General features: G+C 40.1%; 1 protein-coding gene across 2 annotated transcripts in view; it reads left to right on the top strand.

Annotated features, from left to right (window-relative positions):
* Positions 1-16,538, top strand: part of CTSA (cathepsin A) — a 580,280-nt gene that overhangs the window by 401,243 nt on the left and 162,499 nt on the right. For both annotated transcript variants that reach the window (XM_044090224.1, XM_044090225.1), the window contains exon 10: positions 1,346-1,424. In XM_044090224.1, coding sequence (XP_043946159.1) covers positions 1,346-1,424 — 79 coding nt within the window. The remainder of the gene's footprint in view (positions 1-1,345; positions 1,425-16,538) is intronic.

Consider the following 16,538-nt stretch of genomic DNA (forward strand, 5'->3'; position numbering starts at 1 on the left):
ACGAATGGGTGAAGATGATCACATCTCTTGGCAGAAAAAGAGATTAGTAATCTGTATGCACAGGAGAAAATAATACAACTTTTTGGGGTGAAACATTTTTTTCTGAGTGCAGGCGTTGCCTGTTATGTAAGAAAATCTTGTTTTCTTATTTTTCTTTATTTTTTTTGTAAACTTCACTTTTCAACAGAAGATTAGCAAAATAAAAAAAAGTTTATTTTCAATGTAATCACTTGTGTAGGCCAGAGTTAATTATGCATGTTATAATTCTGCTCAGTGCTTGATTCAAATGCCCTTCATAAAGTCAGAGTCTTTTCATCTTGAGTTCATGGTATACTGCAGTTTTGCATTGTGCAATTCCCATGACAGTAGTGGATGTTATAATGGACTGGAGTTGTAGGCTGGATTAGTTTTATAAAGGCAGCCAATTTCATAGTACTGGGGGCAATGAGTTCAGCTGACCCAAGAAAAGATGGAAACCAATAAATACTGCAAGATATTTTTTTTAGTTTGTAAACGTGCTTTGTAAGCCGAGTTTTGTCTATTGTGTCATTCATTTAATAGCAGTAATTGCAAACCATACATTTCCTCTCCTTTCCTTTCGTAGCCAAAATATAGTGATGATGAGGTCCGCCTGCTTGTGGATACCTGGATCTGTTTCACAGGAGGTCCACACAAGTCTGAAATGTTTTTAACTTGAAACATCAACTTTTCAGTATTACATAAATGTAGGACACAGCAAAATACAGAAGAAAAAGTCATTAGATGTCTGTTTTGACGGTAGTTCATTGTTAATGGAATAAGATGAATATTCGTTGAAATGTGTAACGCAGTAAGACGAATGTTCGTTGAAATGTGTATGCCTCTGTTGATGGAGAGGGAATTGGCAGGTTTCATATAGGGCATTATATGCCTTATTTTTGGATGTTAAAGGCTGAAGTACTGTTCTGCTGTGTAAGTGAGGCTTGAGGAATTTTCTGTGGTTTGAGGCAGGCTCAGCATGACTGAATTTGAGAACGGTGTAATCTAGGGTGAAATTTGAGGCAGGTGTCAGAAAAAATCCAAATGAGCAAAATCCCAGAACTTTTCTACTGTAGCACATAGTATTATTATATATTCTTGGCTTTAATCTAGTTTATATAATGGGGCCTCATAGCATAACAGATCTGCATTATATGCGCTGCTTTTTTCAATCTGCATTCACTGGTTTTACTGTGGAGTAGTCCATAAACCTTATATCTGTTGTCCACACTGTGCCCAATACTGATGGTTCAGCTAATAAGTAATAGAACGCTATAGAACCAGTAACACCAGTTTGACTTACTAACACAGGAATTTTTATTTTCAGGTTTGATGGAACGAAGTATGTAACCTATGATGTAGGAAAATTATTTATGGACCGCTACCTGAAAGATGACTGGACTGAGGTAAAAGCTTGTTTGCCTTGTAACTGACTTTCATGTGTACAAATCAGAGTAACTGTTTTGTCTTTAACAAGTATTGCAAAAGCATGGTGATAGTGTCAGTAACTTCTTAACAAAGATATCATATATAAGAAAGAAATGCAAGCAAATAGAGGTCAGTCCAAAACCACAAAAAGTATCAAAATGAAGAAAAAAGGTAGTCCGACCACCATCGCTAATAACATATCTTCTTCTTTCGGCTTTTTCCTGGTTAGGGGTCACCACAGCGGATCACCTGTCCGCTCATGATTGGCAGTGGAGTTTTACAGTGTCGAGTTGCCAGCCCGGTGCCCAACCTTCTACTGAAGGCACACACATGCACGCACTCACGCCTAGGGCCAATTTAGAGTATCCAATCCACCTACAGCATGTCTTTGGATGTGGGAGGAAACCGGAGCACCCGGAAGAAACCCACGCAACCACAGGGAGGACATGCAGACTCTGCACAGAAGGCACCCCAGCCGAGGATCGAACCAGAGAAACTCTTGCTGTGAGGCGGCAACGCTAACCGCTGCACCACCGTGGCCACACCATCTCTAATAACATATATATTAATAAAATAAGATGGATAAAAGGTAGTACAAACAGATAAGCACTTTCACTCTTGCGTGCTTCTTCAGATCTAAAATAAAAGGAAGCTTGCCTTGAATGAGCTTATAAAGAGCATTTAAAATATTTTTGCTTTTGATATCCCTAAGATGCTGTAGAGCACTGCATTTAAAAAAAACTGTTGGTATGAAAGCGCTAATTTGTTTGTACCACCTTTTATCTATCTTATTTTATTAAAGTATATGTTATTACCAAAAGATATCGTAGTATTAAAAAAAGTCTTACTCTAGTTAATCTTTAAAATGTGTAATGATCAGACTTTTTCAGAAATTTGAATTTTTGATCAACCATAGCTCTTTGTCATTAACACATTAAAATGTAAATCCATTTGAAAACCGGTAGTGTGTGTGTTAAGTGTATAAAATAAAAAAGATGAAGTCTAAGTGTCCAAGTATAATGTGAGAGGCATAAGCACTTAATGCAATTCTGGATTGTATTTTTAGAATGAATTGTTATTAATTTTGGTATTCTGCATTCACCTGTCTTTTTGTGGTCCTTTTTGCAAACCAAAGTTAATGTGGAATTCATTGATAGTGCTGTAAATAGTATCTGTAGCAGTCAATAAGGCTGTTTTAGTGCTGAAGGCTTTATAAAAGCCATGCTGTCAGTCAGAAAGTAGGCCATATGTATGTACTCACTTCCTTGTGCAATAGTATTCAAAGATTTTTGTGATAAGGCATAAAGTAGAAATAGGTTTAAAGTCTTTGAATTCAATGAGAGGGAGGGTACTTTTGGGAGTGTTTGAAGGCAAATGGCACTTTTGTGAATATTGGGTACAAGTTAAGGGTGCGTAAGGGATTAGTTTTTTCCAGCTGCATTTCTAAAGAAAACTGAATTAAGTATACTGTAATTGGCATAGAGGAAATTAGACTTTTTAATAGAGTTTTGGTTTATTTGACAAGAATTTGGGGAAACTGGAAGGTCTCTGAATAGTCCGCCAGTGTGTATAGTTATAAGGAAATATTTCTGACTGGGTCATGTGTGATGGTAGAGGAGGAAGAAAACTTGTTTAATTTTTGTATTGTGGAGATTAGGAAGAGACTATAGTTTTCTGCAAAGTAGTGCTTTTGCTGACAATGTGCTTCATTCGTAATTAGAGTGGAATTAGTAATGGTCCTTGTCAGTTCCATTATTTCTTTCAAGAAACTTTTAGGTTTTCTAGAGAAGAGTTGTTTTTGTCTGAGTTATATAGATTTAGTGCTATTGTTAGCAAGGTTTACCGTCATGTGTGCGTTTTGCACAAGGGCGAACAGTAGTTGTCCGAAAGGACGTTTGCAAAGTTTGCAAACGCCAAATGAAAAAGGTTCAGATGTGCAATGAGTGAATGCACAGTGACATTCGCTCATTGCAGATTCGGTATTTTGGGGGTGGATTGCATTATAGTGGGGATCGGAAAATGGTCCCTTTCCCCAGTTGTAGTGCGATCTTGGAGTTAGAATATTAAAGCAGGGTGGTGTGGGGGGCACAGCCCCTCACATGGGGGGTGCAGGGATGATTGCCCCCCTGCTTTACGCTTCATTACATTTTCTTTTCGACATTTATGTTCGAAAATCAGTGACTCTGCCTTTCAATTTGGTGATTTTTGAACATTGAAAACTGTCGCGGTTTTGATTTTCGTTGTTACAATTCGCTCATATTAGCAATCGCACTAGTGTGTTGTAAAGGTAAACCTGTTAGCAATCCTAGTTAACTTTCTATATATAAAGTAACATTGGTATAACCAGTCATTTAAGTGGGTTCTGCTTTCAGTTCAGTTTTAATATAGCATTTCTTTTAAACCTTGCAGTACATCTAGCCAAATAATATTCTTTACCATAATTGCCAAATCATCATAATTCAAGAAAAGTCAGTTGATGTATCTCATTTATAAAGTTTTTTCATGCATCAGGTTTGTCAGTAAGTTCTGTTATGACTGTATTCATGACTAAACAAAAAACTGAACTCGTGAGGTCATCCTTGTTTGACCCCTTTGTTTAGCTTAATATGGTTTCCAAGCCATCCATTAACCAAAACCTGTACCTGGGAATTATCAGAGAGCCCATTTACCACTGTTAAGCTTTTCTGTGATATTGTATAAGGCAGACTCTCCCATGTTTTAAATGTGCCTAATATCTTCAGCTTTTTTTAATTGTACAGCAAACTAATTTCCCATTGACTTTTACCAGCTTGGTAACTTTCACTACTGTCTTGACAAACATGAACTGTTTTCATTGCAGTGTATACTGTCTTTGCACATCTACTGATGATACTTTTTAAGTTTTATGTTGTAGAAGAAATTTATAGTTAGCATTACAGTAATAGGATTTGTTTGTCTCTTATCCTCATTTTTGCGGGCACATATGTAGATGTGTGTATGTGTATATATATATATATATATATATATATATATATATATATATGTGTGTGTATATATATATATATATATATATATATATATATATATATATATATATATATTTATTAGAATTTTTTATATTAATACATATTTACATATATCCAAGTTGTCCATCTTTGGAACCCAATATTTCTGGCATCGAACTGTCACTCTGTTTAATTCTGGTAAAGGTATTTCTTATTCTAATAGTGTTGTAGTATCTAAATTAATTTCCCCTCAAAACATTGGATCTAGATGCAAAGGAAACTGTGTGTTCTTTATACATATCTGCTAAATATTGATATATGTTTGAATGTTAGTTTGTCCTGTGATTAGATGACCATTACTACTTTTTACAGTGTAACATATGTTCAAAGAGTGTCACGTGTCCTTAAAGAATTTTTTCTTGTCTCTAACCAGATGTTTTTGCCTATGTAAAATCTTTCATCTCCAACATATTAATATCAAGTATGTCTTGTTATCTATCATTTGAAAGAGAGTCACTCATTTCTAGTATACTGTCATAAGCATTACATTTTCCTAGTACATTTATTTTGCACAGGCATGCCATTATTTTTCAATATTCAAGTGTAGAGCTTTTGAAATTAATTTAAAATGTACCCATCAGTCTAACAATAAGGAATAAAATGGTTTCTTGTCATCATGATCTTTAAAAAGTGATGGACTTTCCTGAGGCATGATGTGTAACTTGGCACATAATTAAGTTTAAAGTTTTAATACCTTTCCTTTTTAAAGGGTATTGTTATTTCCAAAAAGAGACCATGATCTGAGAATCCTACAGTAATGTTCCTACTAATTTCTTGGGCAATTTTAGAACAAACCACAGTCAATTTTTTGTTTTAAAGATAGTGCTATGATAGCATATTCTCTTTTTTGTCAGTGTAAAGCTAGAAAACATCTAAAACCTAAAGAGAGTTTTAACATCTGATCCTGGTTTCTTTTTTCTTGACTCACACAATTGGTCATCTGTGATAACTATATTTATATTAATTAACTGTAGACATATTAAAATGTTATGGAAAGCTTTTACTGAAGTGTAGGCAAATAAAGTAAATAGAAGTTTTACCCTGTCCTTTGCCATATAAATCTAAAGTACCAACAGTCTATCAGAATACCCATCCATATGTCCAAGACAAGCTTCTTGGATAGGAGTCTGTCAGCATGGCACATCTTGACTTGGCAATATTTGCCCACTCTTCCTTGCAAAAGTGCTCCAAATCTGTCAGATTATGAGGGCATATCTTGTGCACAGCCCTCTTCAGGTCACCCCACAGATTTTCTATTGGATTTAGGTCTGGGCCATTCCAAAACTTTAATTTTTTGTCTGGTGAAGTCATTCTTTTGTTGATTTGGATGTATGCTTGGGGTCATTGTTGTGTTGAAAGGTGAAATTCCTCTTCAGCTTTCTAGCAGATGCCTGAATGTTTTGGGCCAAAAGTGACTGGTATTTAGAACTGTTCATAATTCCCACCACCTTGACTAAAGCCCTTGTTCCAGCTAAAGAAAAGCAACCCCAAAACATGATACTGCCACCACCATGCTTCACTGTGGGGATGGTGTTCTTTTGGTGATACGAAGTGTTGTTTTTGCGCCAAACGTACCTTTTGGAATTGTTGCCAAAAAGTTCAACCTTGGTCTTATCAGACCATAACACATTTTCCCACATGCTTTTGGGAGACTTGTATTGTTTTGCAAATTTTAGCTGGACCTGGATCTTTTTCTGTGTAAGAAAAGGCTTCCGTTTTGCAACTGTACCCCATAGTCCAGACATACGGAGAATACAGGAGATTGCTGTCACATGTAGTACACAACCAATACTTGACAGAAATTCCTGCAGCTCCTACAGTGTTGCTCTAGGTCTCTTGGCAGCCTCCCTGACCAGTTTTTGTCTTGCCTTTTCATCAATTTTGGAAGGACGTCCAGTTCTTTGCAAAGTCACTGTTGTCCCATATTTTCTCCACTTTTTGATGACTGTCTTCACAGTGTTCCATGGTATACCCAATGCTGTGGGAATTTTTTTGTACTCTTCTCCTGACTGATGCCTTTCAACAGTGAGATCGCTTTGATGCTTTGTAAGCTCTCTGTGAACCATGGCTTTTGCTGTAGCAGGCAACTAAGTAAATGTCAGGAAAATCCTGCTAGGACAGCTGAACCTTATCTGGGGTTAATCAGAGTCTCTTCAGTTGATGGCAGGTGTGTACCCAAGAAGACTAAATGCTGTAATTAAATCAAAAGATGCTTCAACAAAGTGTTAGTTTAAAGGTGTGCACACTTATGGAACCAGTTTATTGTATGCTTTTTATTTTTTTATATTTTTCCCCTAACATATTTGTTTTTCAATTGAATTGTACAGATTATAGGTCACATTAAAGGTGGGAAAAGTTTTGAAATTATTTTTTGGGGTGTCATTTTTTATATCACAAAAACCTGGCATTTTAACAGGGGGTGTGCACTTTTTATATCCACTGTATATACTAGGCTAACAACCACCAGCCCTTTTATAAGCCTAGTCATGCAACCCAACCAAGTTGTATCCTGTGTACCTTGGGTTTCTATTAAGAGGAGTATTTGAGTTTGGAGGTGACTTTATGGGGAGGGAATACATTAATTGAGTAATTTTACTTTCTGTCCACCTCTGTCCATTAGAAGCATGAGCGCTAGACTGGGGGTGAAGTTATGATTTCACATCTAATGGTCAATGTTACATTTGAATGAGGTCCAGGATGAACTGAGCTCCACGTGTATGAGGAACCTATTCCATAGCATAGGGATCCTTTGTGATAAATGTCAGTCTCACCAGCATGTTCTTTTTATACTGCAGACAAAGATTAAATCCTAGGATCTAGTGTTTCTTGTGCTTTTTATTTTACAGATGTGCAAAAGATCCATCAGGGCTGTATCTGAGGATGCCTTATATGCTAGGCATTGAATCAGTTATATTTATTGGTACAGGGGTAGTGCACTGATTTTAATGGATTTCATTGGGCCATTTGCAGGCACAGCCAGGGTGAGTATAGTCACATAAGAAATGAACAAAACATTTACAGATACAAGGATACACTAAAAAACAAATATGTATGTGTGTATGTATATGTATATATACGTGTGTGTGTGTGTGTGTGTGTGTGTGTGTGTGTATATATATATATATATATATATATGTATACGCATGTGTGTATACATATATATATATATATATATATATGTGTGTGTATATATATATATATATATATATATATATATATATATATATATATATATATATATATATATATATACACACACACACACACATATTTATAGGGATTTACTATCAATGTGGAACGGCACTTATGTGAAACTGTGATAGTCAAATGTGTTATTCCCAGTTTCTGTAATGCCGATCTGAAAATGTTTGAATCTGCATTAGCGAATGTTAGTGTTCATTCGCTAATATGAGGTCAACATTTTGATTAGAGATCGCACTAAGGTGGGAATAGGGAAATGTACCCTTTTCCTCACTGTGGTGTGATCGCGGAGTTGGTATTTATAAAATGCAGGGGATATAGGGGTTGTGGGGGGCATGCCTCCCTGAAAAACCATAAAAACGTGCGCTTTAGACTTACAATTCCCACAGCAGCTTCACCACAACAACCATGAGGGTCTGATGTCACCTCCTGATATTTTGAATGCAGATGTCGAGGTGATGATTTCCGACATTCTGTAAAAGAGACATTAACAAATTCGACATGTCAGTTCGAGCAAGTGAATAGATTTTGTTGTGACATTCAACATTTTGATAGTAAACCATTTGCAAATGCAAGAATATGCTGTGGCATTTAGTTTAAGAAGCAGTTTACAATATCAAACATGGATGGAAAAATGGAATTATGCTTAGCAGAGTTTTATGGGTAAGATGTAGCCATGACTGAGATGCCTTATGCTACATGGATAGCAGCATCCAGAGATGTATGAAGACATTTGAAGAGAAGTGAGAATAGTTGCAGGACAGGATACCATGAGGAAAAGACGGAGAAAAGGTGAGAGAGGTTTGCAGAGGGAAGAGGGGTAGAAAGGAGAGACGTATGAGAGAGAGATGTAAAGGGAAGAGGGAAGTAGGATGAATGAGAGGCAGTGAGTGAGTGTTGACAAGTTGAGATAAGGATGAAACGGGGATAAGGGGGGGTGAGAGCCTTACCCACCAAGTGCTCTGGATTGTGCGGAGTTATCCACATTTAATATTGCCCAAGACTACTGTTCTGCACTGAATAGTCGTGGCTCCGCTTCTTTATTTTTTGATTGGTTCATATACCGCAATTACAGCCAGTTGGTGAAGCGATGTATGAGCCACTCTGATAATCTCTCTAAATACAAAGGGAGCAGGAGGCATACAACGCCATCAAATTCTTTGCCACTACAGTTTTTGCACCGCTATAATAGGGTAGTGCAGGGTGCTGAAGAGTAACGTGCCTTGCAGTTTGGATTAGTGAACATGTGTTTTCAATGAACGATGAGAAAGATCTGTTTTGATCTTCACCTATGAGTAAGGATTGCAAGCTGAAACAACCAGATGGACCTGGGGCTTTCATTCAGCACCATCAGCTGTGTATTGCAGCAGCCAGGGTACTGTACCCTCTGACCTGAGCTGTAGACCTATTGTGGTCCTGGTCCCAGTTTTCAAAAGGGCTGTGTGACATTTTCTTTTCTAGTTTTCTTGATGAGTTTGAGTAAAGGGGGAAGGTTGTGGTGGTACTACTGGACTGCCGAGCGACTGCTTCTTTTGGGACTGTCTGCAAACTGCAGTTACTGTATTTGGTGGTATGGAGTGGACATGATTGACTTTGATTTTTTTTTTTATTTCTGAACACAGAATAGTTTCTCAAATGTTGAAAAAAAAAGTTGGTCAGATTATTATTGGCGAAAACGTCATAGTAAGTCTATCCTGAAGTAAGACAAGTTATGTGAAAACTACAGAAAGAGAGTTAGTATTTCACTGTGGCAAACAATGTGTTTTGCTAAACATTTCTTACAGTACTTATAGACATATGGGAAATTAGCTATCTGAAAAGTACTATACAGTGGCTAGCAAGCAACTCCTTTTTTTTTGCAGCTGGGTGCTAACAGAAAGCATGTTTAAAAGTGTGGTGGGCATTGGGTCAACAACAGAAATGTCTTCCTTGCTGGGGAAAGGGTGTAAATTTATTGTTTGTGGAATGGGGTTCTTTCTGTAGATCTCCTTTTTTATAATGTCTCTAAATATTTAATGTTTTCACTATCTTGAAGGGGAATGGACACCAATTCCTAAGTTGGGGTAGGAATCTGATTAAGTCCATGAAATTAGCATTGCATTGATCCTTGACATTTGCCAAGACTGCTTATTTATTCATCTTGTTACTCCTACACCTATTAAAACTGAGTTTCTTTATTCCAGTTGCCTCTTGCCTATTATGATATTTTAGTAATTGCATGTCTTTGATTATACAGGACACTGTAATCATTAGCTGTACATATTTCATTTGGTAGTGGGTGATCCTGTTTGTACGTGATCAGAATTTCTTTATTTCAGTAATTCTTTGTGCTTCCAATGTTTCTCTATGCTACTTGCATGTTGCTGGACTTTTATTTGGAAAATGAGTATGAAAGTTTCATTGAAGGAACGGGTATGCAAACGAAAAAATATATGGGTATATGTGAATGGAGTAATTTGTATGGCTTTATATATATATATATATATTTTTCATTGAATTTTACAAATGTACAGCGTTCATTTTTTGGCAGAAAGCCCACTTCATCCAGGCATGGAAATGGTACTTGTTGACACTGTATGAAAATAGGGTGTTCCACATTCTGACTGTTTGTCACACATTGCTAGGGTCTGTGTTCCACATTGGCCTCTTAAGAGGTTGAGACCTATGGTGAGAGCTGCAGGGTTCATGTAACATGACCTGAGTGAGTGCAACTGCTCTTTGTTTTGATGAAGAGGTGCGCTTTGAGCTGTTGTCTGAAGTCAGTTTATTTTGGATGTTTCAGATTGAGAGAGGAATGGAGTCCCATAGTTTTAGGTGCTAGGATGGAGAAGGCATGGTCGGTGCAATAAAGTTTAGTTTTGGATGTTAGTAGGGGGTGGGTTGAGATTGAGAGACATCCCTGAGGTTGTATTTGGGTATTATGGTGAAATGTTCAAGTATGAGGGGATGATTTCTCGGGAGAACAGCTTTTTGAATTAGTGATCTTAGCAAGACGTTGGCTCTCAAATGTACTGGAAGCCATTTAGCTTTGGCTAGTGTTAAGCAGTGGTTTTCATTGGGGGAGTTAGTAATGAACTGGCAGATTTTTATTAGCAATGGTTTATTGGGCGGTGTCACTTTTCTTTGAGGCTGCAGCTATAATTTGTGGTCCATTTTTGAGTTGCGATAAGAGTATTCATTTGCCTTTGACATTTTTGATTGGCTTGGACAGATGACGTGATAGCTTGTTCACCCAGAACAGTAGTGTGTTACTTTTTTGCATGTCTTTTGAACATGTAGTTGAAAGTAGCCAAATGCCAAGGTATTTGAAGGATGTGGTATTTTCTTTGGTAGTATTAACGTCTTCACTGTTAAGGAAGCTGGGTGTTTTTTCCTTTTTTTTTTTGATTGCCTCTCAGTAACCTGAGACACTAAGTATAGAGAGAGGGCCTTAAGACTGTCTGTGTAGGACACTGTGTTAATACACTGGATTCTCCTGGTGAGGAACCTCTGTCGGTGTTCCAACTGTTGTAAATGCCTGGTCAGGTACATGCCAAAGGGGGCATTGTACTCAATGATGGGTCTGATAAGGGCTGAGTAAAGTGATGGTATAACTTCCTTAAACCTGGATGCCATATCCTTATTTACAAGTTGTGCAAAATAGAATGACTTTCTTGCTATCTTGGCTACGTGTTGGTCGAAGGCTAGATTGCTGTCTGCATATGTTTCCAACTAGCGGGTCAACTCTTAAGGGGTGTTTTTTTGGAGTAATTGGGTCTGTGGATGTTTTCCCAAAGGGCACTATAATGCACTTCTTGACATTGAGTTTTAATCTGTGGCTTTAGCACCAGTAATTTGTCTGTGTTGGGCCCTCTTGCAGGATGTTAGTGTCATGGGAGTATGTATGATGACTCCCAGTTTAGTCTGTGAACTTGAGCCAGAGGCCCTTAACATTAGCTTTGACTTCTGGACCTCTGAGTAGTAGATGCCAAACAGGAGTGGGCCCAGCACAGATCCTTGAGGTACTCCACTGGTGACAGGTCTTCTGGTGGAGAGGTGGCCTCATCAGTCCTGACTTGGGTAATGTCTGTGAGCCAGCTGGCAGTCCAGTGAGTTATGTAGGGATTTATGCCTAGATCAGTGAGTTTGTCAACAATACCTGAATGAGGAATCATTACTGAATGCCTTAGCTAGATCAAGTTAGGTGGTTTGCACTGTCTTCCCCTCATCCTTCGCCTTGGTGACCATCTGAAAGAAATCTACCTGGTTAAGTAGGCAAGACCTTCCCTTGACAGAGCCATACTGGGATGAGTCCAGTGTCTGTAGATTGCCAATTTCCTTGTTGATCATTTCTTTAATAATTTGTATCATGGTTTTGCATGTTAGACTTGTCAGATTGATGAGTCTTTAATTTCTGGGATCAGTTGATGGCCCTCCCTTGTGAAGAGGGATGACCATTGCAGTCCTCCATTCATTTGGTATGTCACCTGATGTTCATCGTGCATACAGCTGCAGTAATCACAGATGGGTTTTCAGCCGTCAGGCGGTCCCTCGGTCGGCCGAATTCCAAAGTCTTGGTCCGGCGTCGGTTGTTGTCGCTTACTCTTCTTACGTCAGGAAGGCCAGAGTATATAAGACACAGCCGACGCCATGTTCTTCAGTCTTTTTGCCGGTGCCCGGCAGAAGCAGTTCGAAAGTGCCGGTCGGCCAGCTCCTGAATTCTGAAAATATTTGGAACCGAAGTCTTCATTAAAGCTAAGTACCCGTTGGGAATCTTTTCTTGCCTCAGACCGATGTCAGAAAAAGTTAATAATTGTATTTCTTGTGGGAAGCAAATACATAAGGATTTCCATTCCCTTTGCATACCTTGTTTGGGCCCAGACCACGACGACTCGGGCTGTCGCTTTGCGCTACCTTCAATACGCACTATCAAGCGTCGGTGAGTTCGCCCAACACTTTTGGTAAAGGTGTTGACTATAAAATGTCGTGGACACTCCGACTACCGTTTTATCCAAAACGCAAGGAAAAGGACCGACATGCGAGGCCCGCGATCTCCACTGACACCACGCCGAAACAGGCTCCACGTGGTCCGGTTCTCAGTGAGACGCCTTTGCAGTCCCTGACTACCGACGACACACCTTCGGCGGTGTCTTCTGTACCGAGACCGCTGGGTCATCGGCCCTTTCCCAGACTACAACCGAAGCCCCAGCTTATGTCGAACCTACTAATGTGGACAGATCTACATCCACCCATGGTGTATTTAGGCCTTCATCCTCTTTTTCTATTAAGGCCTTTACTAAATCTAAAGCAGCCAGGCATCACACTAGGCCTGCTGCACAAGGCCCATCTCCTGGACCCATGCCTAAGAAGCAGATGCTTAAAATGGCTGAGGATCTAATAACTCTTATCAGAGGTTCTCAGCCCCCTCCTGACAAGAGACCCAGAGTGGAGGAAGAATCCCCCTCTTCTGATCAGGGATCCATTTTATCAGAGCATTCTGATGCTGAGGAACACTCTTATTCCCCTTTTGAGGATTCGGATGCAGAGCAGTCTATTCCTTCTGTATCCCCCCCCTGAGGATTTTTCTTTTGGGGAAACTTTGCACACCTTGAGGGAACACTTCCATTGGGAAGGCCAAGACTTTTCAGACTCCAAGAAAAGACTTAGGGAATTTCTTTGGTTACCTCAGCACAGACCTCTGGCTATTCCACCTGTTTTGGAGGTACTGGATGATGTCTATTCGGAGGCTTGTTTTAATCCTGATTCACTACCTCCTGCACCAGTTAAGCCTGATAGATATTACAGAGTACCCAGATGTTCTTCGTTCCCCATTGCTGCAGTCCTTACTATTGGGGGTATAGTCCGCGTCCAGTCGGCCCGAATACCAGAGTATAAGGCTGACGTCGGTCAGGGCGCATTAGACTGACGTCAGTACGTCAGGGTACTAATGCGCATGACCGACGTCATATCCTCAGTCTTTTTGCCGCATGGTCCGATGCAGAAGCAGTTTTGCGAGTGCAGGTTGGCGTTCTGAAATATTTCGAGCGGAGTTTCAGACCGAAACAGAGTTGGCTAAGTACCCGTTGGGAACATTTTGGTTTTTCTTGCCTCAGTATTTAACGGATGTCAGAAAAAGTGAATAACTGTATTTCTTGTGGAAACAGATACCTCATAGGGATTACCATACCTTGTGTATACCTTGTTTAGGGCCTGAGCACGGCGTTGTTGGTTGCCGCTCTTGTGCTAGGTTTAACAAAGCGCACTATTAAGAGGAGGTTAGACTGTGCCAGGTTAGTGTTTGGGAAGCGTTGCAATTATAAAATGCCGTCGGATGCTCCGGCGCCCGCTTCGTCAAGAAGCGCAAGGACAAAACAGCGAAGCCTAGGGTTGATGAACCGGCAGTCCGGACGTCGGTTCTTTAGAAACTCAGTGGAGCCAGAGGTTTTGCCAGGAGTTTCCATGGAGTCTCAGGCAGAAACTTTACTGTTACAGGATGTGCCTTCTCAGGAGGTAGCCCAGGCTGAGGGGGCTTCTCAGGTCACTGTTCTTCCCTCTCTTCCCAAGGTAGTTAGAGCCTCTCCTTCTGTTGCCAAAACTTCTTTGAGAGGTAGGCCTAGTTCAGTTTCAGTGGGGGCTTCTCCTAGCATTTCGGGTTCTGTACCTAAGAAACATATGCTTAAAATGGCAGAAGATTTGATTACTATGATTAGAGGTTCTATGCCCCGCCTGATAAGAGGCCTAGGGTGGAACCGAGTTTGATAGTTTTGAACAGTGTTCAGAGGCTTCAGAGTCTTCTGCGGAAGACTTGCAGGAGTATCCTACTTATTCTGATTCTGATGTGGATGATTCCACTCCTACAGCTTCTCCTCCTGAGGATTTCTCATTTTCAGAGACTCTGCATTCCATGAGGGAGCACTTTAAATGGGAAGGCCAGGATTACTCTGATTCAGGAAAAGACTTAGGGAATTCTTGTTTTACCCCAGCATAGGCCCTTAGCTATTCCTCCTGTGTTGAATGTGGTGGAGGATGTTTTGCAGAGGCTTCCTGAACCCTGACTCTTTGCCTCCTGCTCCTGTTAAGCCTGATAGGTATTATAGGGTGCCGAAGCTCATAAGTATTTGTTTAAGAGTCCTAGGGCGGACCCAGAAACTATTTCTCAAGGGCCTAAAGGTGTTAAAGCTTCTGTGGTTAAAATCCTGTTCCCACTGATAAAGAGGCAAGGGCTTTGGATAGGTGGGGAAAGAAAGTGTATACTTCTTCCACTCTAGCCATGAGGCGTTGAATTGTCAGTTTCACATGCTAAAATATCAGAATTATCTCCTTTCACAATTAAAATCTAAGGTGGATGCTTTGGCGGAAGGTATTGAGTGTAAAGAGTTGCTGGATTTGGTTCATGTGTCTGAACAAGTGGGTAAGCATTCTTTGCAATGTGGTTTTGATGCTGTACAGGCCTCCTCCAGGGTGGCTGCTACTAGTTCTGTTCTTCAGGCATGCCTGGTTGAAGGATCAGAATTTAGCTGAGCATGTTAAGACAAGGATTTTGGATGCTCCTTTACAGTCTGATGTGTTGTTTGGATCGCCTGTGGAAGCAGTTTTAAAGAACATGGAGGACAAAGCTAAGTCTATGCAAACTGTTAAAGATTTTTTGCAGGTGCAGCCACCGAAGTCTAGTAGAAATTGGCCAGCTAAGGGGAGGAGATATCCTGCTTATGATTCCCAGACTAGGGGTAGGTCGAGTCGTGGTAGGGGCAGGGCTCAAGGTTCTTTTAGGTCTAGAACAGGGAGTACACCTGCCCAGACTCCTGGTGAGGCAGGGGTCAGTCCTTTCGTAAACAGACCCAATGACCTGTCTTTTCAGCTGCCAGTAGATTCTCGTCTGGCAGCTCCTTTGGGAGGAAGACTGTCTCTTTTCAAAGAAAATTGGGATTTAATTACTCAAGACAAATGGGTGTTGGATATTATTCACCACGGTTACAGATTTTATTTCCATACAATGCCCCCTTTCAAAGGCATGCCAGACGTTCCTCCTCCACAAAGAAAAGAGGCTCACAAACAAGTTTCTCAGTTACTCCAGATGGGGGCCATTCAGCCAGTCCCTGTATCAGAAAGGGGCCTAGGATTTTATTCTCGCCTGTTCCTAGTACCAAAGAAGGGGAACACGTGGAGACCAATTTTGGATTTATCTCTCCTCAACACTTTTCTGGACATTCCCAAGTTCAAGATGTTGACGTTACAACAGCTTTTACCTCTGCTGGGCAAAGATCACTGGATGGTAACTTTAGATCTCAAGGAAGCTTACCTTCATGTGCCTATAAGGCTAAGTTGCAGGAAGTATCTGCGGTTTCGAGCTGGAAATTCTCATTATCAGTTCTCTGCATTGCCCTTTGGCTTATCTACTGCGCCCAGAGTATTCACAAAGGTTCTGGCTCAGTGATAGCTTACTTCAGGCTTCAAGGAATTCAAATCTATCCTTACTTGGGCGACTGCCTGATTCTGGCTCAAGAAAAGGAAGACCTTCTACAGCATCTGGAATATGTTATAGCAGTGCTAAGATGCCTAGGGTATTCTGTGAGCGAAATAAAGTCCAGTCTAGTACCCTCTCAAGACATGTGCTTTCTGGGTGTGAGACTGAATACAGCAGCCCAGATGGCCTTTTTAACCCCGGACAAACAAAAGAGTCTATCACTTTACTTCCATCAACTATCTCATCAGTCCGTGCTGACTGCAAGGACAGTCCTTCAAGCATTAGGGTTCATGGCATCTTGTATTCTGGTGCTTCCCAATGCCAAACTGCATATGAGGAAGCTACAATGGTATCTCAAAATGTATGGACACAGCACTGCCAGGATTTGGACACTGTCATTCAAA

This window comes from Protopterus annectens, chromosome 12.part0, assembly GCF_019279795.1.
Source record: "Protopterus annectens isolate FY-2018-M chromosome 12.part0, PAN1.0, whole genome shotgun sequence".
In the NCBI taxonomy this organism is placed as follows: domain Eukaryota; kingdom Metazoa; phylum Chordata; order Ceratodontiformes; family Protopteridae; genus Protopterus; species Protopterus annectens.